General features: G+C 42.4%; 1 protein-coding gene across 19 annotated transcripts in view; it reads right to left on the reverse strand.

The window, feature by feature from the left end:
* The window catches only part of SIPA1L1 (signal induced proliferation associated 1 like 1), a 500,730-nt gene that overhangs the window by 22,026 nt on the left and 454,462 nt on the right, over positions 1-24,242 (reverse strand). For all 19 annotated transcript variants that reach the window (XM_069540429.1, XM_069540435.1, XM_069540434.1 and 16 more), the window contains 3 exons: positions 10,203-10,436; positions 9,024-9,189; positions 3,309-3,555 (listed from right to left, as the gene is read on the reverse strand). In XM_069540429.1, the coding sequence (XP_069396530.1) occupies positions 3,309-3,555; positions 9,024-9,189; positions 10,203-10,436 (647 nt within the window). The remainder of the gene's footprint in view (positions 1-3,308; positions 3,556-9,023; positions 9,190-10,202; positions 10,437-24,242) is intronic.

Genomic DNA, 24,242 nt, shown 5'->3' on the forward strand with positions numbered 1-24,242 from the left:
CGTAAGATACTACTATAAACAGTCATATGCCAACAAACTGGACAACTTCAAAGAAATGGAACACACAACTACCAAGACTGAATCATGAAGAAACAGAAGATCTGAACAGACAAATTACTAGTAAGGAGATGGAATCAGTAATCATAAATCTCCCAACAATGGAAGTCAGGACTCAGACAGCTTTACTGATGAATTCTACCAAACATTCAAAGGAGATTTAATACCATTCCTTCTCAAACTCTTCCAGAAAAATAGAAGAGGAGGGAACCCTTCCAAACACATTTTACAAGGCCAGCATAACCCTGATATGGAAACCAGACAAGGATGCCACAAGAAAAGAAAATTATAGGCCAATATCCCTAAAAACATGGATGCAAAACCCCTCAACAAAATATTAGCAAACCTAATTCAACAATATGTTAAGAGGATCATATACCATGTTCAAGTGGGTTTCATTCCAGGGATGTAAGGATGGTTCATCAATGTGAAAAACCACATTAACAAAATGAAATATAAAAATCATATAATCATCTCAATAAACACAGAAAAAGCATTTTACATTTTCAACATCCATTTATGATAAAAACTCTGAACAAAGTGAGTATTGAGGGAACATACCTCATCATAATAAAAACCATATATCACAAGCCCACAGGTGATGCCATACTCAACTTTGAAAAGCTGAAAGCTCTAAGGTCAGGAACAAGACAGGATGCCCACTCTCACCACTTTTGTTCAACAAAGTATTGGAAGTCCTACCCAGAGCAGTTAGGCAAGAAAAATAAATAAAAGGCATCCAAATCAGAAAAGGAGTAAAACTGTCACTATTTGCAGATAACATGTCATATACAGAAAACCTTAAAGACTCCACCAAAAAACTATTAGAACTAATCAAAGAATTCAGGAAAGTTGTAAGACACACCATCAATACAAAAAAACCTGTTGTTTCTATTCACTAACAACAAGCTATCAAAAGGATATATTAAGAAAATCCCATATACAAAAAAGAATAAAACACCTAGGAATAAATTTAACCAAGGAGGTAAAAGACCTGTACACTGAAAAATACAAGACATTAATGAAAAAACTGACGAAGACACAAATAAATGAAGACATTCAGTGCTCACGGATTAGAAGAATACTGTTAAAATGTCCATAGCACCGAAGCCATCAACATATTCAAAGCAATCCCTATCAAAATTCCCATGGCATATTTTACAGAAATAGAATAAACAATCCTAACATTTGTACGGAACCACAAGAGACCCTGAATAGCCAAATCAGTGTTGAGAAGAACCAAAAAACTGGAGGCATCATGCTTCCTGATTTCAAATTTTATTACAGAGGTACAATAAAACAGTATGGTATTGGCATAAAAATAGACACACACATCAATGAAACAGAATAGAGAGCCCAGAAATAAACCCACACATATATGATCAATAAATTTATGACAAAGGAGGAAAGAATATACAATGGGGAAAGGACAATCTTTTTAATAAATGGTGTTGGGAAAACTGGACAGCTACATGCAAAAGAATGAATGTGGACCACTATTTTACACCATATGCAAAAGTTAACTCATAATGTATTAAAGACTTGAGTGTAACACCTGAAACCATAAAAATCCTAGAAGAAAACATACATGGTAAGCTCCTTGACATAAGTCTCGGTGATGATTTTTTGGTTCTGACACCAAAAGCAACAAAAGGAAAAATAAACAAGTGGTACTACATCAAACTAGAAAGCTTCTGTGCAGCAAAGGAAACCATCAAAAAAATGAAAAGGCTACCTACCGAATGGGAGAAGATATTTGCAAATCACATATCTGATAAGGGGTTAATATCCGAAATATGTAAAGAACTCATACAACTCAATAGCAAAAAAGCAAACAATCCGAGTAAAAAATGGGTAGAAGATTTGAATAGACGTGTTCCCAAAGAAGACGTACAGATGGCCAACAGGTATATGAAAAGATGGTCAACATCACTCATCATCCAGGAAATGCAAATCGAAACCTATTGAGATGTTATCTCATAACTGTTGAATGGCTATTATCAAAAAGACAACAAATAACAATTGTTGGTAAGAATGTAGAGAAAAGGGAGCCCTTGTGCACTGTTCATGGGAATGTAAATTGGTGCAACCACTATGGAAAACAGTATGGAGGGTCCTCAAAAAATTAAAAATAGAATTACCATATGATCCACCAATTCTACTTCTGGGTATTTAACCAAGGAAATAGAAAACACTAACTCAAAAAGATATGTGCACCCCCATGTTCACTGCAGCATATTTACAATAGCCAAGACATGGAAGCCACCTTAGTGTCCACTGATGGACGAATGGATAAAGAAAATGTGGACACACACACAATGGAATATTACTCTGCCATAAGAAAGGAATGAAAATTTAGAGTCATAGATGTAGAAAACAAACTTATGATTACCAGGGGGAAAAGGAGGAAGAGGGATAAATTGGGAGATTGGGATTGACATATACATACTACTATATATAAAACAGATAACTACTAAGAACCTATTGTATAGCACGGGGAACTCTATCCAATACTCTGTAATGACCTATATGGGAAAATAATCTAAAAAAGAGTGGATACATGTATATGTAGAACTGATTCACTTTGCTGTACAGCAGAAACTAACCCAACATTGTAAATTAACTATGCTCCAATATAAATTAATTTAAAAAAGAATGAAATGTTGCCATTTGCAACAACATGGCTGGACCTTGAGGGCACTGTGCTAATTGAAAAATGTCAGAGAAAGACAAATACTGTATGATCCATCTCACTTATATGTGAAATCTAAAAAAAAAAAAATTTGAGCTCATAGATACAGATAACAGACTGGTGGTTGCCAGAAGTAGGGTGGGGGTAGTGAAAGATGCTGGAGGGAGTCAAAGGTACAAATTTCCAGTTATAAAATAAATGAGTCATGGGGATATACAGCATGGCGACTATTGTTAATACTGTACTGCATATTTGAAAGCTGCTACAAAAGTAAATCTTAATCTGAAACTAATATAATGTTATATGTCAATTACACCTCAACTGGAAAAAAATAAACCAAGCATCCTAGATGACTCTTGCGGTCTGGTGAGGCTCAATGCCTGTGGTCTGGGATTCCAGGTGAGAGGCTGAATGAGGGAGGGGTGGTGAGCCCAGATAATCGGAGCAAGCAAGCAGGACTTCCTGTAATTCTCATTCTTGAGCAAACCGAGTGGCAAGTGTCTGCGGACACTGGCCATCATCAGCAGGGCTGTTCAGCTGCAGCTGAAGACACACTTACCGTGCAACGACTTCATTCCCAAGGTGTAAGAAGGCCTCCGCAATGGAAGAGACTTGGGGAGAGAAGGGTAGGTGCTACTGAAGAGGACATCGTTGGGCAGGGCTTGGTCCAGAAGCGAAGCCCTTGAGGTGAAAAAGTGCTCCCTCTGGCCGCTGTAAATACTCTCATCGGACAGCGTTCTGTGCAAGGCCCGCCTTGAGGTGGGAGTGGTGGGAAAGGGAGACTGAGGAGAGGAGAGCGCGTGGAACTGAAAAACAGAGTCAAGACAACAGAAAGTCAATCTTCTGGGTCACACACCCAAGACCGGGGGCGGAGGATGGGTGCGTTAACAAAATCACTCTGGTAGACACAACCTTTCAGATCCTGGAGCCCAACAGGGAAGCCTCAAGGTCCACCATCATTGTCTACATCCTTAAGGGCTAAAACAGGAGTTCCGGGCGCTGCATCCTCACAGCCCAGCATGCTGGCTGCAGCTGATCAGTGCTCAGTACAAAATCCAGATGTGGGATTAAGCAGATTCATCACTATCGTGTCATGGTTAACAAGACTTTAGGATCAGACAAATATGGGTTTTATTTGAATCCCGTGTCTTTGACCAAATCATGTTATTGCTCTGAGCCCAGTTCCTCGTCTATGAAATGGGGTTCACCTCTCAGGATTATTATGAGGATTCCATGAAACACTGGACTGAGCACAACAGTACGTTATCAGTGGTGTTACGAAATAATGTTACGGTCCCCAGCGAAACAGCCATGGTGCCGGGAAGGTATCCTCAGAAGCTTGTCAAGCGATTGCATGTTTGACAGGCAACAAGAGCCTTTGATCATCACAATATATTCACCCAAATAATAGGTGGCTTTTGAAAGCATTAACTACTAATATTATATTTAATGAGCTTGGGAGATAATTTATTTTTTTAGATGGATTTCTATTCGTGAAATAAAAATAGGGAAGTCATCTTTATAAGTGATAAGTATTTATACAGTTATATATAAATGACAAAAGCTCTAATAGCTGTATCTCTTGTTAATGTCTTTTGCCTTTGTGACCAGATTTGAGTTTTATTTGAGATTTTTCTACAAATAGCAAGCTTTTGAGAATTCCATTCATGGAGAAAAAACAGACACGTTAACGATATTGAAATATCCAGCATCCTGCAAGCCAACAGAGTATGCGGTCCATTAACAGAGTTATCCTGGGGCTTCCCTGGTGGCGCAGTGGTTGAGAGTCTGCCTGCCGATGCAGGGGATGCGGGTTCGTGCCCCGGTCCGGGAAGATCCCACATACTGCGGAGCGGCTGGGCCCGTGAGCCATGGCCACTGAGCCTGCGTGTCCGGAGCCTGTGCTCCGCAACGGGAGAGGCCACAACAGTGAGAGGCCCGCGTACCGCAAAAAAACAAAACAAAAACAACAACAACAACAAAAAACAGAGTTATCCTTATTTAGTTCTTCTTAGTTAACGGTTCACCTTGGCAGGGAGAACAATTTGGAGAACAGGTGAGGATGTGAGTAGGAGGGCTGAGTCACTGCTGGCAGGAAGCCACTGTGAAACTTTCCATGACACTTTGAAGGGATAGAGAGAGAATGATATGGCAATGCCTCCATCTAGGAGGCTGAGAACAGATCTGATGCTCAGACTCATTCATGGGTTCTGAGGTCTAACATGCTTCCGGTCCAACAAGCCAAGGGTTGATCAAGTCAAAGCTACCCACAGTGTGGTATGCACAGCTGCAGCATAAATATGAAAAAATTACTAATCAAATGCATTGTAAATGAGCCCCAGGTGTAGCCAACTGTGTTCACTTTTTAAAATTCACAATGAGTTAAGCCCAAAGTACATACGTGCTTACCTTGAAAACTAAGCTGTTGTGATAAATGCTTTGTGAGTCTTTAAGTGGGAGGCGACTTGGTATGGAAATGATTTCCCTTCTCACTTCACACAGAAGAGTGGGCATTAGAGAGGTTAAATGGCTTGCTAATTGTAAATTAAAAAAAAAAAAAAAAAGGGCTTCCCTGGTGGCGCAGTCGTTGAGAGTCTGCCTGCCGATGCAGGGGACGCGGGTTCGTGCCCCGGTCCGGGAAGATCCCACGTGCCGCGGAGCGGCTGGGCCCGTGAGCCATGGCCGCTGAGCCTGTGTGTCTGGAGCCTGTGCTCCGCAACGGGAGAGGCCACAACAGTGAGAGGCCCGCGTACCACAAAAAAAGTCACCTCCCTCCACCTGCAAGGTTCTAGGACTGCCACATAAGGCTCCTGCCTACTAGACCAGATTTCAGATCTCTCTATTCAAAAACTGCTCTCAATCACTTTTAGCACATCTGGGTTTGGCAAAGGGACTTCCTTTTCCAGTGACTATCCCCACCCTGATGGTTTTACAGGAGAGAGATTTTCCACCAGTTCTAGTTTCAGCCTCTTTGGGAAATGTTAATATACTTCAAGGTAGTAAACAGCTACCTTGAAGAGATCCTTTGAGCAGTGAGATTTATTCAAAGTTATAACATCCTGCACTAAAGGGAGGCAGGGGAGGAGATGGAGGGAAGCAATCTACCTAGATGCTTTTTATCCGTTAAAAAATAGTAGGACCTAGCCTGGGCCAAGCACGTTGGGACGGCTTCTGACCGCAGCCCTCTTCAACTCCAGTCTTAAAGGTATGTGCACCTATCCAGTCCCCTAGGGCACCCTCTGTCTTCCTTGCAGGTCATACCTGAGATCGCTGAGTGGTGCTGCCCTGTGCTGCCACACCCTGGGAAAGAACCACAATACAATGGGTGGCAGACTTGGAAGGGATTTTAGAGAGCACCAGGAAGGGGGATCTCAACTGTGTTCCAAGGAGCCCTAAGGGTTCCTCCCAGCATCACTGCCTGGGGAGAGGAGATGTTCAGGTGGGACCCAAGAGCCCAAGGCACCCCACCCCTCCCCTTGGAGAAGTTCTGCTTTCTTAGTTCTACATGTTGGGCTGCCATGTGTAACTAACTGTATTAGGAAGAAAAGGGTTCCTGAACTTTAAGATCATTTGGGCACCATTGATCTAGTCTGGTCTTTTGTTTCAAAGCTGAGAAGCAAGGCCTAGAGAGGGGGCGTCTTGCTTCAGGTCCGTCTCCTTCCCCTCCTCACTCTTTTCACTCCTCCTGGCTCTCAGTGAAACGGGTTACCCGCACTTGCAATAAGCGAGTATCGGCTCTTCCTAAACACTAGAGCCGCATGAAGCCTCTTCCTTTGGTCTGTATCTGAGAGTACTGGCTGGAGAGCAAGGCTCTCAGTTTGCACTACTTACTGTCTGTTCACTTGCCAGACTCATGCAGCCCTCGGGGAGAATACAGTGATCCCAGCTCTGCCTGCCAATGAGGGTTCATACAACGTTAATAGCTCTGCCCTTTTCCTTGAGATACGAGTTCCACAGCAGCTGCGCGGGGCCCTGCAGCCACCCACCTCTCAGCTCCAGCCTGCCCAGCAGAGCCCTGCCACGTCCTGCAGCAGATATCTCACTCTGCTGGCAAACGAGCCGGGGAATAACCCCGTCATTTGCTATTCATGATGGCTCACTGCTAGCACTTGCTATGTGAGAAAGCCAATGTGGCGTGAGTGGTTTCCAAGTATCACAGCCCAAAGCAAGCTACTCCTTGTACCCTGAAGCCTGATGCAGTGGCTCGGAGCCTTGAGCCAGGCATGGCCTGGAAGACCTCGCAAGGGCATGTTAGCCTTACTGACACAGCAGAGGCACGGCCATTCAGATGATGAGTCTCACAAGACACACAGAGCTACTTAGCTGAACTCATCTGAAACCAAACCAAAAAGGATGAAACGAGAGAGAAAACAGAGCGTATTTCCAGCTCCTGCTTCCAGCCTTTTCACCATAATAGTTTAGCCAGCAGAAGCATTTTCTTTGCAGAGGGTCTCACGGTAATATAGTCACAACATAAAGAATGTGCATTCCTATTTCAAAAAGGAATGTTAAAGTAATTCACTTTGGAAATAAAAGCCAAGGCCTGAATAAGGGCAAGACAGACATTTGCTTTCAATTATTTCCACTGCATGAGTAAATCAAAAGGATGAAAGCTCTGAGCTTGCTCCTTTCCAAAAATGTTAAACTAAGAATTGGTGGAAAGATTCCTTTCAGGGCAGGTTTTATTTTCCTCTAACCTCAAAGGAAAAATCTGAAATAATTTTTGTTTTGAAACTGGTAGTTAAAAATTTTAATATACCTCTTTGGTTTTTGATGGATAAAGAAAGAAGTTTCAAGTACTATCTTTTGCAAGGTTGCTAAGGAAACCATTTGTGCCCTGGGTGATGAGTCAGAACTGTCAAGCGCTGGCTTATAAAATAGAAATTACAGAAGTCCAGAATGGCAAGTCTTTAAAATGATTTATGATGTTAATGTTTATAACTCATTGATTTCTCAGCAAAACTCCAGAATGGTCTCTGGAGCACATCTCATCTCTGTAAATGTTGATTTGTAAGTTCAGGAGGTATATCTGACCTGTCTGAAGGAAGATGCACACACATGTGTGGCACACGCATACACAGAGGCATGTACGTGTGCACATAAACTAGAATGGTGACGAGAAAGCCTGGATGAGACAAGACCGCACAGCTCATCTAGCTGAGCATGTCTCTCACCCTCTGATCACAGTCTGAGGATGGTGAGTGGTTAAGGGAATAGGTCAGCTTCCATTTTCAATCAGTTCTCAAAGGTCTTCTTAAATTAAGCTTTCTAGTCACTTCCAAGAGACTACAAATCATTTAACTAAGAACACAGAGAACAGAAAACATTAAAGTTTGTAGCCATGACCTTCTGGGGGGTGGACTCCCTTCTCTTGGGGCCACCCGGTACACTGCAGACAGGAATACCAAACGCTTGGCGTGAAATACCTTTGGGCCCAGCTAAGCCAACACTAGCTCTGAGCCTGGGAGCGTGAGACTGCACATTTTAGAGGACAAGAAAGCAGAGCGCCTTAGGTGGGCTTCAAGGGTCCCCAAGCTGAGGGGAGCAGAACAAACCCTTCCTCGTGGTCATGCAGGAGTCTGGCCACCAACATACCCACCAACTCTGAGCAAGTTCTCGGGACTTGACGGGGAGGGTGGCTGGGTTCCAGAGAAGGCATTTCTAGTCTGGAATTCTGAGAGTGGAGAGAAGGCTTTACGAAGTGAAGAGAATCTGGGAAGTTCTGAAGGTAAACGTGCAGACTTATGTTTGCTGGACTAAACAGCATGCAGTGTGTGGCTGGTAGGTCTGCCTGGCCAGGGGCAGGGGGCAGAGGCAAGGCCAGAGTGCAGGGTGCCGTGGACACACCCAGGGCAGGAAACACACTGGGGGCTACTGTGGAAGGAGGACGAGGACCCTTCGGACAGAAAGCGCTAAAGCCCTTTCAGAAAACTTTCTGTCTGACAAGGGAGCCATGGGTGTCTCTGCAGAGTTCTGAGAAGCAATGTCATCTGAGTAATAATGTCAAGAAAGTGTAGCCTGTGCACTGTAAGTAGGATACACTGGAAGAAAAAAGCCATGGGGGTAGGGACAGGTTAATATAAACACGACTCAAGAGATGTGGCTGCAGGGACAGAGCATCTGGAAAACATGTGAACCAATTACTGGGACAGTCAGCTGATGGCGGGAAGTGGGGTCTGATGAAGAGGAGCCTGGAACCACCACTTCCTGGAGGGTGCAACTGCCCCGTTTGGTCTCTCTCTAACTGCTATTTACCCCAAGTTCTACCCTGTACCTTAAAGTTCTTCTGGGATTCAGGAGTTGGGCTTTCCAGATTGATGAGTTTCTTGAGATCCTCCTCAATGGTGGACTTGGAGGTTGGCTTTGGGGATGCCCGGAGGTCCCTGGTTGAGGCACGCAGCCTGGTGTGGGCTATTTCATTGCCATCACTCTGATGACGCCTTGAAAGAAGAGGAAGAGAGGGCAGAAGTTAAGTCGACAAGGTTGACTCAAGGGCACGATGGGCTCTGAAAGAGGTAAGTCAATGGACAGCTATTAAAGGAGAGAAAAGGAGAATCACTTCTGTTCAATTACATTAGAATCTACTCAGATAAATGCTTGTTAGAGAAACAAGACCAATTTGAAATACAAAATAAAAAGCCTGAAGAATAAATCACTCTTTCATAGGAAACTATTAACTACATTAAGTCAAAATTAGCGACAGACTTATTAATAAAAGCCCACAGGGTATGAAGCCCAAATGCAATCCTGGTACAAACAAAAACAAAGTCATTGACTGAATCGTTTATTTTTTTTGTCAAAAAGTTCTTTATGTTCAGAGGTGGTCACTTACTTTCTAACAGTCCCTCTGGTGCCTCCTGGCCCATTTAGGAATTGCATGGGAAGGCTGTGATTAATAGCATCAAAGGGACAAATGTGGTCTTAGCACCAGAGGGACGATTATTCTGAAGTTTGTTCTTCAGACATACTCTTTCCTAGGAGACTTAAGATTCTCAAATCTGAATGCTTTGCAATCTATCTTATTTAAGGAATGTGTCAGAGAAACAATTTAAGACAAGTTTCACTTAGGGGAAAAAAAAAAAATCTCCCTACCAAACCACCCTCTTCCTAGTCCCTAGCCCAGCCTCCTCTCTTGTAGGAAATTGCCCCAAGCTTTTCTGTTCTCTGTCATGTTAAAAGCAAAATACCCAGCAAGAGGGCTTCCCTGGTGGCACAGTGGGTGAGAGTCCGCCTGCCGATGCAGGGGACACGGGTTCGTGCCCCGGTCCGGGAGGATCCCACATGCCGTGGAGCGGCTGGGCCCGTGAGCCATGGCCGCTGAGCCTGCGCTTCCGGAGCCTGTGCTCCTCAATGGGAGGGGCCACAACAGTGAGAGGCCCGCGTACCGCAAAAAACAAAACAAAAAACAAAACAAACAAAAAAAACCCAGCAAGAGAAGCAAAAGAATCCTTACTTTCTTGTGTCCATAAATCCCACAGAGTTTATGGTTCCTTCGGGTTTCTTCCATCCAATTAGGTACTTGCTAGTAGCGCCCTGGCGAGGGTAGAAAGTCCTAGGACCGGAGGAGGAGGAAGATGAGAAGGGAGGAACGAGCTGCGAGGAGGTGGCAGGATGCAGTTCTTCTTTTGGTGAACTTCTGGCACTGGTGAAGACAACTGGGCTGGCAGAGTGTCGGGAGCTCAGGGTACTGAAGAGAAGCAGGACAGAGACAAAACGGCGCGTGTGCGTGTGTGCATCCTGGGGTCAGTATGTCAGCTATAAAAGCGTCGTCCAGGACAGGGGTTATGGCCAGGTTAAAGAACAATGAATATTTCATAAAATATTAATGGGGCTGGCTGGCCTTCCTTGCTTTCTCGCTTTAATTTAAATGTCTGCTGTCAAAGTGAAAGATGGTGACTGGGGCTTATTCTGCACTTTAAGTGGAAAAGTAAAAACAGTTAAGACAGTCAGGGACACTTTGAAGTATGCTAGCACTGCTGAAGTTTGTGACGGTGAAGTCTAGAAGAGGCAGGTCGTAGAGGGGAGCCGGCAGTAAAAGGTCTGGAGGTATCAAGGGCTCTCTGTCCTCCCTTCCTCAGAACTAAGGGTCACGGTGACATTCCCCAGGCCCGAGCTGAAGAGGGGAGACAAGACTAGATCAGCCATAGAGCTCTCTACACACTCACGTCCAAGGCCAAAGGGGCACCTTGGGGTCTCCTTCCCCATGGCATCTATCAGTAACATTGACTCTCTACAAAGCTGTTTATCAGATTAACCTGGACCATTACCTTACAACATACACAAAAGTTAACTCATGATGGATTAAAGACTTGAATGTAAGACCTGAAACCGTAAAACTCCTAGCTAGAAGAAAACATAGGCAAGTAAGCTCCTTGACAGTGATTTTTTGGATTTGACACCAAAAGCAAAGGCAACAAAAGCAAAAATAAACAAGAGGGACTACATCAAACCAAAAAGCTTCTGTGTAGCAAAGGAAACCATCAATAAAATAAAAAGGCAACTTACTTGCAGCGGACACGGGTTCGAGCCCTGGTCCAGGAAGATCCCACGTACCGCGGAGCGACTGGGCCCGTGAGCCACAACTACTGAGCCTGCGCGTCTGGAGCCTGTGCTCCGCAGCAAGAGAGGCCACGACAGTGAGAGGCCCGCGCACTGCGATGAAGAGTGGCCCCCGCTTGCCACAACTAGAGAAAGCCCTTGCACAGAAACGAAGACCCAACACAGCCACAAATAAATAAATAAATAAATAAATAAATTTATATTAAAAAAAAAAGGCAACTTACTGAACAGGAGAAAATATGTGCAAATCATGTATCTGATAAGGGGTTAATATCCAAAATATATAAAGAGCTCATACAACTTAGTAACAAAAAAAGCAAACAATCCGAATAAAAAAATTGGGGAGAAAATTTGAATAGACATTTTCCCAAAGAAGACATACAGATGGCCAACAGGTATATGAAAAGATGCTCAACATCACTCAACATCAAGGAAATGCAAATCTAAACTATAATGAGACCTCACACCTGTTAGAATAGCTATTATCAAAAAGATAAGAAATAACAAGTGTGAGCAAAGATGTGGAAAACAGGGAACCCTCGTGCACTGTTGGTAGGAATGTAAATTGGTGCAGCCACTATGGGAAACAGTATGGAGGTTCCTCAAAAAATCAGAAAACCGAACTCCTAGATACAGAGTAGTTGTCAAAGGTGGAGGCTGGAGGGTGGGTGAAATGGCTAAAGAGGGTTCAAAAGGTACAAACTTCTAGTTATAAGATAAGTAAGTCCTGGGGATGTAATATTAGGCATGGTGATTAAAAATAAAAAACTGTTCATCACCAATGTATTTTAAACTTTGGTTAGAAATTACAAAACTAAAGTCCTGTAGGACTCAAGGAGAAGACTACTCATTGTACCTTTAAAACTCAGAAAGAATTTTAAATAAACTAGAGATGAGAGTTTAAGCTAACAACAAACCTAGAGGGCCTTTAACTGCAGGATTTCCATTCTTCCTTCCCAGTGATCTCATGGGACCTACGGTCACACCACTTGAGCCCTGCTGAGTTTTCCAGCTTAGGCTGAGACCAAAGACAGGTCACTCCAGGGGACTTTGTTACTGAAGGTTAAGTTAACAGGATGTGGTCTCAAAGCATGCCTCACTAGCACTTCCACTGGTCAAAATCTAATGGTCCTGCTCTGAATAAAGTATGGATTTTAGTTCGTAAGAATGTATCAACATTGATTCCTTAGTTATGACAAAAGTATTATAGTGACATAAGATGATGAGAACAGGAAAAATGGGTAAAGCGTACATGGGAACTCTCTGTACTATCTTTGCAATTTTCTGGAAATCAAAAACTATTCTAATAGAAAAGTTCATTATAAAAAAATAAGCAAAAACCAAAACAAGATACAACAAAAAATAAAACCCTAATGGTCTAGAGATTATATATGAGTGTGTGCATACATACATGTACAATATATATACACACACACGTACATACATACATACACACACACACATACACACATCTGAAAATGAATCTTGAACTCCACCTCAAACCTTACATAAAAATCAATTCCAGATGGGCTGTATATTTAAATGTAGATCTAAAGATTCTGGAGTGTAACATGGAAGAACATCTTTATGATAGAGGCAGAGGTTTCTTTAATAGGATCGTAAAGGAAATGACTGAACCCCATTAAAATTAAGCACCATTCATCAAAAGACAAAGAGAATATATGTAAAACATATATGCAACAAGGGGCTCCTCTCCATACATAACTAACTTCTACAAATTAACAAGACAGACAACCCAACAGAAAAATGGGCAAAGATCTGGAAAGGAAGTTCACAAAAGAGGATATCTAAAAACCATTAAACATTGGTGCTCGACATTATCAGTTATCAAGAAAATGCAAATTAAAGCCACAAAGAGGGACCACTATACGCCTACCAGAACAGCTAAAATTAAAAAGACAATATCAAGTGCTAGAAAGGATGGGAAGCAACTCATCCACTGCAGGTGGGTACTTGTTACAACCACTTTGGTAAACTGGTTCACAGTCTCTGCTAAAGTTGAATATGTGTAAATCCTATGCAAGCAATTTCACTCCTAGGTATATACTGAAAAGAAGTGCATATATACATGTACCAAAGGACACGTACAAGAACTTGTATTATCTCCAAACTGGAAATACTCCAATGCTCATCAACAGTAGAGAGGATAAACAAATTGTGGTGTGTTCTCACAATGGAAATATAATACAGCAATGAAATAAACGAATGCTACTTACTTGCAACACACAGATGAATCTCCCCAACATAACGTCGACTTAAGGACACCAGACACAGAGTAATACATATGGGATGATTCCACTTACACAAAGCCCCCAAACAGGCAAAATGAGTGTATGGCTTAGGATTCAGGATTGTGTTCACCTGGGGAGGAGGGGGAGGTGACTGGGTGGGCGGGCATGTAGGAGGAATGGTGTCTGGATGCTGGTCAAGTTCCAGTTCTTGATCTGGGTAGCGATGACATGGGAAGTTCACTTTGAGAAAACCCAACCCAATGTATATTTATGACCTGTGCCTTTTTTTGTACGCATGTTATACTTTAATGAAAACACACCCACAAAAACAAAGCAAAAATAGATGACCTGAAAGAAGGCCATGTCAGTCCCTGAGGCTTTGCAAAGACTGGAGAGACGGGGACAGAGTGTCGGGGGAGGAACAGGACACAGGGCAAAGGTGATCTCGAGGGTTTTCCACACTAACTGGGTCTTAACACTTCCGATGAAATATAACCATTTCCTTTATTTCTGTAACTAAGAAGGAGGAACCAGGTTCAAACTTCATAGAAAATATAACTTAAAAAATGACTAGCCATACCCTAATAATCCCTGTAACAATTTTCCCCCAAAGATTTTTCTATCTAGGGAAAAGGGGAAAGAAAAGACCCCCTCACAAAACCTCAAAGGGCAACATCACTTTAAAGGCAATGCGATCTCATTTAGTTTTTACCCCTTGATAACAGATATCCCATTTGTTTGCTTTGAAAATTAAGGGAATGGGACTTCCCTGGCAGTCCAGTAGTTAAGACTCCCCACTTCCACTACAGGGTACGTGGGGGCAATCCCTGGTTGGGGAACTAGGATCCCACCTGCCGCGGGGCGACGCCAACAAAATCAATAAATAAAATTAAGGGAATGCAAAACTCTTCCATTAGTGTAGTCAATTATTGATAAATCAATAAGAACAAAATAATAGTAGGTCTCTGTTACGGAAAAGAGACTAAAAGTGGAAAGGTGAACCGAAAAGAAAAAAGCAGGGAGAGACACATAAAGATAGAGGCAGACAAGCCCACAGACGGTAACACCAGAGACCCAGGTTAACAGCAAATGCGTTATCAGCACAGGGGGCATCAACCCAGAGAAGCTTCTGAAATACTAAGAGTGCAGCCTTTGGGATACTTTAAAAGCATATGACAGGTGTGCAGCTATTTGTTACTTAGCGACAAGACCTAATCTTTAGTTTGCAGATTTTTTTCACCCAGCTATACCTACCTCACACACATTTGTAGCCCAGATGTGGAGATGTCTCAAGCCTCAACCCTGGTTAGTGTCTGAAGCAGATGCCAATTAAGTGAAAAACAGCGAATTAGGGTCTAATGGACTCACCTCTCCTCTTGGATAATCACGTGCTTGCTTCACCTGCCTTGACTGGTATCCACAAGTGAGTAACGTGTGTTTGACTGACTCAAGTCATTCTTCCTCATCAGCACGTTAAGATACAGATTGTGGTGCTTCAACCCAGAGATTGATTCGGGAGCTTGGGTGGGATGGGGTACAGGAGAGTTTGCACTTCTAACTTGTTCCCAGGTGATGCTGTGGCCCTGACTCAGACCCTAAAAGCCACTGTACCAGAGGCACATTTGACCGCTTATAGTTTACATTTCTCATCAATAAGTATCTTGATGTGATAACACAGTAAATTGCACAGTCTGTTAACTTACAAATCTTTCCTCCATGTTTTAGGAAACAGCTATGCTGCTTTTAGTCATAATGTATGTACTGCATAAAAGGGAGCGTTATGGAAAAGGCTTAGAAACATCAAAGGCAAGAGTAAAGTATACAGCATATACAGTTTCTGGAGCTCTTTCCTTCCTATGTAAATTCAATTACTACCATTATTTCTCTGAGAGGCACTTAATAGGTTGCCTTTGATTTTGTACTCGATGACAATACTCTTTGAAGGCAGGGATATCTTTGTATATTTAACAATGCCAGAATACAGTAGATTCTCAGTAAGATATTTATTGCACAGAGGGATTCTCTTTAGTATTTACAAAGCACACTATATATTTAATTTCTTTATCTTGTTTATCATCTTCTCCCCCAGTTTAAATGTAAGCTCCATGAGGGCTGAAATTTTTGACTGTTTTGTTCACTACTATATTCTCCCTGCTTAGAATAGCCCCTGGACATTGTAGGCATGCAATATTTGGTGAAGGAAACTGTCAAATAAATGACAAATTAGCCACCTGTTTTAAATGCAAGGGAGAGTTGTGCACAAAGATAGTGTATTTTACTCATACTCTATTTAAGACTGGATGTTGCTTTCTTTTTACTGCAAGAAATAATTACATCTACAGAGTATGCTTCTGTTTACAAGTGTATTCTTAAAAGGATAAATGCTTAATTATCCATGACCCCAATTATTGGTTTTATCTGTGACCACAGACCCTGATTATTGGTTTTATCTGTGAACAGGGCAGCTGACACTAGCTCCCGGGTGTGAAATGCCAGCACACTTTTGTTCACTAATGGTTATAATCAAGGACAGCCCTACTTAACAATTGATTAGATTTGGGAACCATGGTAAATGACTAATCCATTGGTGGTTCTTCCTTCTTTACTGTGTACAATTCACAGCACGAAGGTGAGCACTTTAGTTTGTTAACCTGTCCCCTAATTCGATTGTCACAGGAGGATCACCTGGGAGCTTTAAAAATACACATCCCTAGGCCCTAATTCCAGAGATTTTAATTTGACAGAGTTGGGGTGGTGCCTGAGCTGTGTATGTTGGCAAAAATCTCCCCCAAGTGTGCACATCCATTGAGAACTGCTCGAATCTAGGTGAATTATCGTATTGTTATGACTTCATCAAAATCCAGCTTCACACAGTCAAGATCAAGAAGGAGGGCTTCCCTGGTGGCGCAGTGGTTGAGAGTCCGCCTGCCGATGCAGGGGACGCGGGTTCGTGCCCCGGTCTGGGAAGATCCTACATGCTGCGGGGCGGCTGGGCCCGTGAGCCATGGTCGCTGAGCCTGCGTGTCTGCAGACTGTGCTCCGCAACGGGAGAGGCCGCAACAGTGAGAGGCCCGCGTACAGCAAAAAAAAAAAAAAAAAAAAAAAAAGAAGGGGACGGCATCAGAGCAGTGTTTCTGCAGCCATGAACTTTGGTCACCTGCAGGTGTTGATGTAAATAATGATTCCTTGGCTCACGTCCCATCTCCTAGAGCCCCAGAAATGTAATGTATTTTAACAAACCCCCAAAGGACTCTCACATTCCCTAGAGCTTAAGAACTACTGCATTAACCCCTCAACTCTTCTCACCCCACAATGGGTTGTCTCCTCCTTCCTCTGTGGCCCCCTCCCCCGGCCCAGGGTGTGTGTGTGTGTGTGTGTGTGTGTGTGTGTGTGTGTGTGTGTGTGTGTGTGTGTGTGTGTGTGTGTGTGTGTGTGTGCGCGTGCGCCCGCGCTGGGGGTGCAAGAGGGTGGGGCTCCTTAAGGCTGACCCATCTGCTGGCCTTGAACTACTTGGAGGGACCTGCACATACACACTTCCCCAAAGAATCTCTGAGTGGCTTTAATTACAAAACGACTGAAATGAAGTTGTCAGCTTCCTACTTTCAAAGGGGAACTGTGTGGCTGAGCTGTTTCATTATCCTGGAGATTTCATGTTAATTCAATAGGCTGCAATTTAGTTGTACACATGGCAAATTAAATCTCTCCCCAGGAACTGCGTAAGAAGCCAATAATACAGAACAAAAAGAGACGAGCAATAGATATGTTAGGAAATGACAAGTGCAGTATCTGCTACTTTTCTATCTGTAGAAAAAAGTGAGTTTAGCTGTGAGTATGGCTAAACTGGAAGCACTAAGAATTTAATCAGGGTGTTCCCGGATTCCACACGAAGAGACACTAGCTTTCTTTCTTACATGAAGTATAGGGCATTTCCCCTTTCCTAAAAATGGACCAACCTTTGATTCCTTTGGTCATTCCAGGACATGAATTAAAAAAAATTTTTTTTTCATCGAAGTAGAGTTGATTTACAATGTTGTGTTAGTTTCAAGTGTACAGCAAAGTGATTCAGTTATATACATATATATATATATATATATATATATATATATATATCCCTTTTCAGATTCTTTTCCATTACAGGTTATTACAAGATATTGAATATAGTTCCCTGTGCTATACAGTAGGTCCTTGTTGTTTATCTAGTTTATATATAGTAGTGTGTATCTGTTAATCCCAAACTCCTAATTTATCCCTCCCTACCCTTTCCCCTTTGGTAACCGTAAAATTGTTTTCTTTGTCTGTGAGTCTCTTCCTGTTTTGTAAATAAGTTCACTTGTATCATTTTATAAGATTCCACATATAAGTGATATCATATGGTATTTGTCTTTGTCTGACCTACTTCACTTAGTATGATAATCTCTAGGTCCATCCATGTTGCTGCATTCTTTTTTATGGCTGAGTAATATCCAATTGTGTAATATACGTCTTCTCTATCCATTCCTCTGTCAATGGACACTTAGGTTGCTTCACGTCTTGGCTATGGTAAACAGTGCTGCTCTGAACACTAGGGTTTACAGGACATGAATTTTGAAAAGGAAGAGAGGGCACACACATATGCATGATGCGTCATATAAACAGAGGAGAAGAGGCAACGGGGCATCTGAGAATTTGGGACAGTCTGAATCTATCCAAACTTCTCATCCTGACCTGTTGCTCAAATGAAACCATGAACCAAATGTGCTGCAACCTGGTTACTTACATTCCCAGCTGTGCTAAAACTTTATAGGAGACGATACTAGATGACTAGTTTCCAAAAAGGACGCCAATCACGGCGGGGGCCACTTTGCAGAGGAGGAGCTACACCTGCTTGCCGACCTCGCAAAGGGATGAATCCGTAGGACAGGAGGGCAGTCTGCATGTTAAAGAGTCAAAGCCCCAAGTGGTGAAGCTATAAGGGCCTGGGAAACAGTTCTGCAATTTCTTCATCATCAATGAGGCTACCGCCCCCTACCAAAGACATCTGCCGGCCACTCTCCCTGTCACCGAGAGCTGCTGAAGGAAACACCTGGAGTCACCACTATTCAGGCACGACACAGAGGGACGGATTTTAGACTGGCTGGGATGGTATTTTCAGGAGGGGGAGAGCAGCAATTAGTCACTTGTCAAATGACTGTGGCAAAATCTGCCCAAAGGCTGAATGCTGGCCTGATACCAAGGGGAGGGGAACTGATGGGTTTCCTGTGATTAGGTGCACAGATAACAAATAAGCCTTCGGGTGACAGATAATGCGGAGGATAATGATTAAGGACGACTCCTCCCACTGTGTTCAGCACTAGCCAGTTATGTCCAATACTGGCTCTACAATTTAGGAGAGCTTCAGAAGACACTAATTCTAAAGGACTGGGGGAAAAAGAAGTGAGGCAGGAATGATGAAGCTGGCAAAGGGGATATCCAAGTGACTGCAGTAAAGAAGACTGTTCATCTATAAGAGGGAGATATTTAATAAGTACAAGGGCACACGAATGCATAAAGCATAGGGGAATGAGTGGCTAGGCCTAGCCAGCAGAAGAGACCTCAGGGGTCACGGCAGACCTCAAGCTGAACAAGTCTGCAATGCTGAGTGAGTTAACAGGGAGCTAACAGGATAACTACGAATATTATCATTCTATTAGGCATAGCTGAGAAAAGTGTCACGTCCAGATGTGGCATCTAAAAGGATAAAGAAAACAAAGCAGGAAACTCGAGAAGCAAAGTTTCTTGGGAGATACATGTTTGTTGAAGGAAAAGTAGCTAGATAACTACACTGAGTGATGGAGTGCTTATAAAAGGAAATGACAGAAAAAGGACAGTTACAGTTTGCAATACCTTTGATAACATTTTTTTTTATTCTCAACAAACATATAAAAACAACCATTTAGTAAGGGGACTAGGTATTATTAAGTTACAGATAAGGAACAAGCTCGGTGAGATGGCGGGACTGGCCAGAGGCCACATGGCTGGTCCACAACAGAACTGAGACTTGAACCTGGATTTCAGTATCCAAATCTATTCTCCCTACATTTCTCTCTCAACTTGCCTGGAGGTGAAGGGCTGTCACCATATATATATATATATATATACATATATATATGTATATATAGTTAAATTATTTTAACATCACCACTTGTTGGTATCTACAAATTTCATAATCTTAGACTTCAAAAATCTTCTTCAGTCTTTAGAAAAGACTCAGCTCAGAAAAACTATTCTCTCTCTTAATCACAGATTTAAGCTGCAGCTAGAGGAATTCCAGATAGGTAGATACAGGACAAAATTTTGAAGAGGGAGGGGACTTAAGTACTGAGATTACTCAGAAAGATTATGGAATCTCTCTCTTCTTGAGATTATTCTTTCTTTTCTTTTAGCAACTGGATAAATTCTCACCCTAGTAGTATAGTAGGATGGTTTAAATATGGCAAAGAATAGAGACTCTGTCCTTGCAGAATTCCTGCTGGTCTTCAATTTAATGGCATTTGGAGAATTTGGGCTTTCTATATGGACTGGATGAATGCTTCAGTTGCTTCACAGAACCAAGTAATGAGAAACTTTTTGTCAGTGACCTCTGCATCAAGAAATCTGACCTCTGGGGCTTGACAGAGCTCTCATTTTCTCAATGTTGAAATTTCAACCATAGTCGTTGTATTTATTCATTCTTTGAGGTAAGTTGAACATCACCGAAGTTCTGGCTAAAATCATCACCCACTTTCATAAGCTGGAAGAAATGGAAATGGGGCAAGAGAGCTTAGGCCAGATCCCCTGGAGTCCTGATGTGTAAAAGCAAAATAAAAGAGAACCCTGAATGTTCACGCTGTCCGGGACCACAAAGCAAAAGTTACCAATGAAAACAATTCATAAACATATGACAAGTGGAGCCAACCACATGTTGGAGAGAAGTCCTGGGGGACTGTAGAGGCCTCACTTTAAAGTCTTAGTCCATAAAACATAGAAAAACAACAGTCTCACCCTAAGAAAAAAATGTAGAAGAGAGGTAATTAATCATTAGCAATTTTAAAAGATCCCAGGCAGAAGAGATTTAAGAGGGAAACATTACAGATAAAGACAACAGAATAATTTCTAAACAAAGAAGCAAGGCCTATTTTTCACCCAGGGTGCCAAAGAGGGTAGAGAACAAAATTTAAACTCACAAGTGCTAACACACACACACACACACACACACACACACACACACACACACACAGAGGCACTCATACATAGTCAGTACACTAGAGTAGCCTGAGGCATTCCTTACTGTTCCATGTAAACTGAATATAAGAAGTCCTTCTTCACCCCTACTCTCAAGAAACGTACAGCTTTTCTGGCATGAACAGTTAACTATTAGGTCAACCAGAAAAAGCACATTCATGAAACTGAACTGTACTAACATCTGTGGGCAGGCATTTTTCCTGGCCTTTAATCATGCCCTCTAGTGAATGTCAGACACTGACCAGCTTATACCCAGATATTGATTGATATTTGTAGATAAGCTGTTATAAAGTCTCTCCCTGTTATATTCTGCAGATTAAGAAATCTTATATAGACAACTAAAAACTCATGCCATACAAGGACTTTAGGTACACTCTTACACATACACTTGTATATAAAAGCACTAGAGCTCTGTGTAAATACTGACAGGTCTATACAGTAAGCTTTGAAATGTAGTGGTAGTTTTCCAGAGCAGTCAGGAGTTAAGGATTTATGCTATTTTCAAACTGGTTTATTAGTAGGGACCTTGAGTCATCAGGCACAAAGTAGGAACAGAAAGGAAGAAATGATTCCTATTTGTTCATCAAAATGTACTGAACACCTATACTGCTGGTGTATTGAGCGCCTCTCTGTTATGCTCACAGCGGTGCACACTCTGCACAGGTGCTCAGGATGAACACACTGGATGAGAAGTTCTTTTGTACTGGAGGGTAGTAAAAGTGTGTATGTGATCACATAAGTGGGTACTAATCGGCACCAGAGCTCTGAGGGGGCCTACAGGAAGCAAGACGCAGCAGCAGAACGGCTGGCAACGAGTGGGTGCATTAGTCTGGACATTTGAACAGGTCAGGTCAGGATGTTACAGACAAGACGTATACGTGCAAGCCTGAGGTGGGCTGTTTGCTTTTCATTTTTTTATGTTTTGGCAGCACTGCGTGGCATGCGGGACCTTAGTTCCCCAACCAGGGGTGCAACCCATGCCCCATGCAGTGGAAGTGTGGAGTCTTAACCACTGGACCACCAGGGAATTCCCTTTAGCTTTATAATATGTGATCTTGAATCTAGTTCTGTCATTAGCAATGGCCCCTGGTCAGCAGGACTAGAGTTCTGTAAGCTAAGGAAGTCTTTGGTCACCACACAAACGGACACACGGCCTACGTCCGAGGCCAGAACTCTAAGACAAAAATGAACCCAGCTGGTAACAGTATACTAAAATTGGAACTATCTTCACCTCTCCTATGTTCACCACAGATCATTTTTTTGAGTGGTTTAACACCTGAAAGTGAAACAGCCATTACCAAAAAAAAAATTTTTTTTAAAAAATCTCTCCCTAAATTCCCAAGCTTCATAGAAAATACATTCTAGGAAATAACACTTTAGAGCAATTAATAGACTTTTTAATTGTAGAAAGCTTTCAATGTGTATGGTTCCTCTTAATGACATCCGAATATAACAACTCTATATAACTACCAACCTACATTAAGCAATTCTCATGGGGGGCCACAAAAAAACCTGCACAATCATCAACAGGGAGACTGGAGGACAGAGGGAGGAGGAACACAGCCCAGGCAGAAATACGCAGTGGAACTTAATCACTGTAATTTAGACTTTGTCACCAAGTCCCAGGTACAAGCTCTTTTATGCACTGTCAAGAGATCTCCACATTAACTGCTGTTCCTGTCTTCCGAGGACACAAACGCTCTAATTTGCAGTGATTTTAGTTTCTCTAGCAATGTGCATTTGGTGGCTAAGTCCCCCTTTCCTCCAGAAAAGGAAGTCTGCTAAAGCTCTGATTATCCAGCTCACTCTGCCAAGATCAACAGATTGAAGTCACAAAGCATCCCCGTTACCAGAGTCACGAATGAATGTGACAAAACCTATCAGTGGGTGGGAAGCCTGGCCATCCTCCCTGAAAGGCCACATTCTTCCTTAGCAACTTTGACTTTCAACAGAAGAGTTATTTCTAAATGATGATTTAAATGATTTCTGCATGGTCAGTTGGAAGCAGAAAATGTGGATAATCCTTTAAGACCTTCAGGCAGCCTCAGTCAGCATATTCAGATAATGCAAGCCCAGGTGCTGACTTTTCAGAGGGTACTTTGTACATCCCCTGGGATTTGGTAGATTTGTGGGATGGCACAGCCCACGTTTTGTGCTTTGGTTTCAGAGGCCCGGCTCTTTTCAACTTTACTCCGTGGTGATGCCATTTGAGACAAGACTTCTATGACTGACTTTCTTCTGCCATCAAATGAAACCAGAGATACATCCCCAGATGGAGTATCATTTCGAAAAAGACATTCTCCTTTCAAAATGAAGAACGGAAAACCAAATCTAGGAGTCAAGGTAAACCTGAAAACCACAGAGGAACTACTGTTCTGGGTCAATGCACAGGCCATACTTAATGAGATGGTGGGTGTGCCAGAAACAGCAAGCCAGCGGCACAACTCTGCGTCAAGTGATTCTACGTCTATATTATATTATTATGGTATTTGACGCCTGGCTTTCTGTCTTCCAAACACTTCCTTATTCCACTTGAACCAAACAATCTATTTTCTGAATTATGGAAAGGTAACTGGATGCATGGTACCCAAGAATCCTGAGATGACTTTCCCAGTTGCCTTTCAGCTTGGAGGCCATGCGGTTTCCAGACCTGTGGCCATCACTTTTTTTTTTTTTTAACATCTTTATTGGAGTATAATTGCTTTACAATGGTGTGTTAGTTTCTGTTTTATAACAAAGTGAATCAGTTATACATATACGTATGTTTTCATATCTCTTCCCTCTTGCGTCTCCCTCCCTCCCACCCTCCCTATCCCACCCCTCTAGGTGGTCACAAAGCACTGAGCTGATCTCCCTGTGCTATGCGGCTGCTTCCCACTAGCTAACTATTTTACGTTTGGTAGTGTATTACTGCAATGTGGTGGTGGTAAACAGAGCAATGTGGTGGTGGTAAACAGAGATAAAACTCCGGAAACACAATGGGAAGCTTGCGAATCTTATCAGTAACAATACAGACAATGGGAGAAGTGAATATTTAACTTATCAAGTTAAATCCAAATTAAGTCAAGGATGTCCTCTCTCATTAAGATTATCTGGGGTTTACTGACAGATTATGTGCCTGGATTCCCGTTTGGAAAGTAAAACGAAACTCAACTTCTCTGCTACTTTTCTTGAGGGCATGATAGTAAAAGAAGCCTAGAAGACAGCAAGGTTGGATGCTATCATACAAGTTGATCAACAACTGACAACAATAAAAGGTAAAAGGAGAAACCACCACAGAGATCAACAGGCCCCAAAAGAGAGTGACGGAATGTTTCCTCCCTAAAAGAAAGGATCTTATACTTTGGATTGTAGGCTCAAATCCAAAAGAGGAAATGAAAAATAGTATTTACTTTGCCTATCACCGCGATCTCCAAGGATACGGGGGAATGTGTACTTTTCTC

Source organism: Delphinus delphis, chromosome 2 (genome assembly GCF_949987515.2).
Source record: "Delphinus delphis chromosome 2, mDelDel1.2, whole genome shotgun sequence".
Classification (NCBI taxonomy): domain Eukaryota; kingdom Metazoa; phylum Chordata; class Mammalia; order Artiodactyla; family Delphinidae; genus Delphinus; species Delphinus delphis.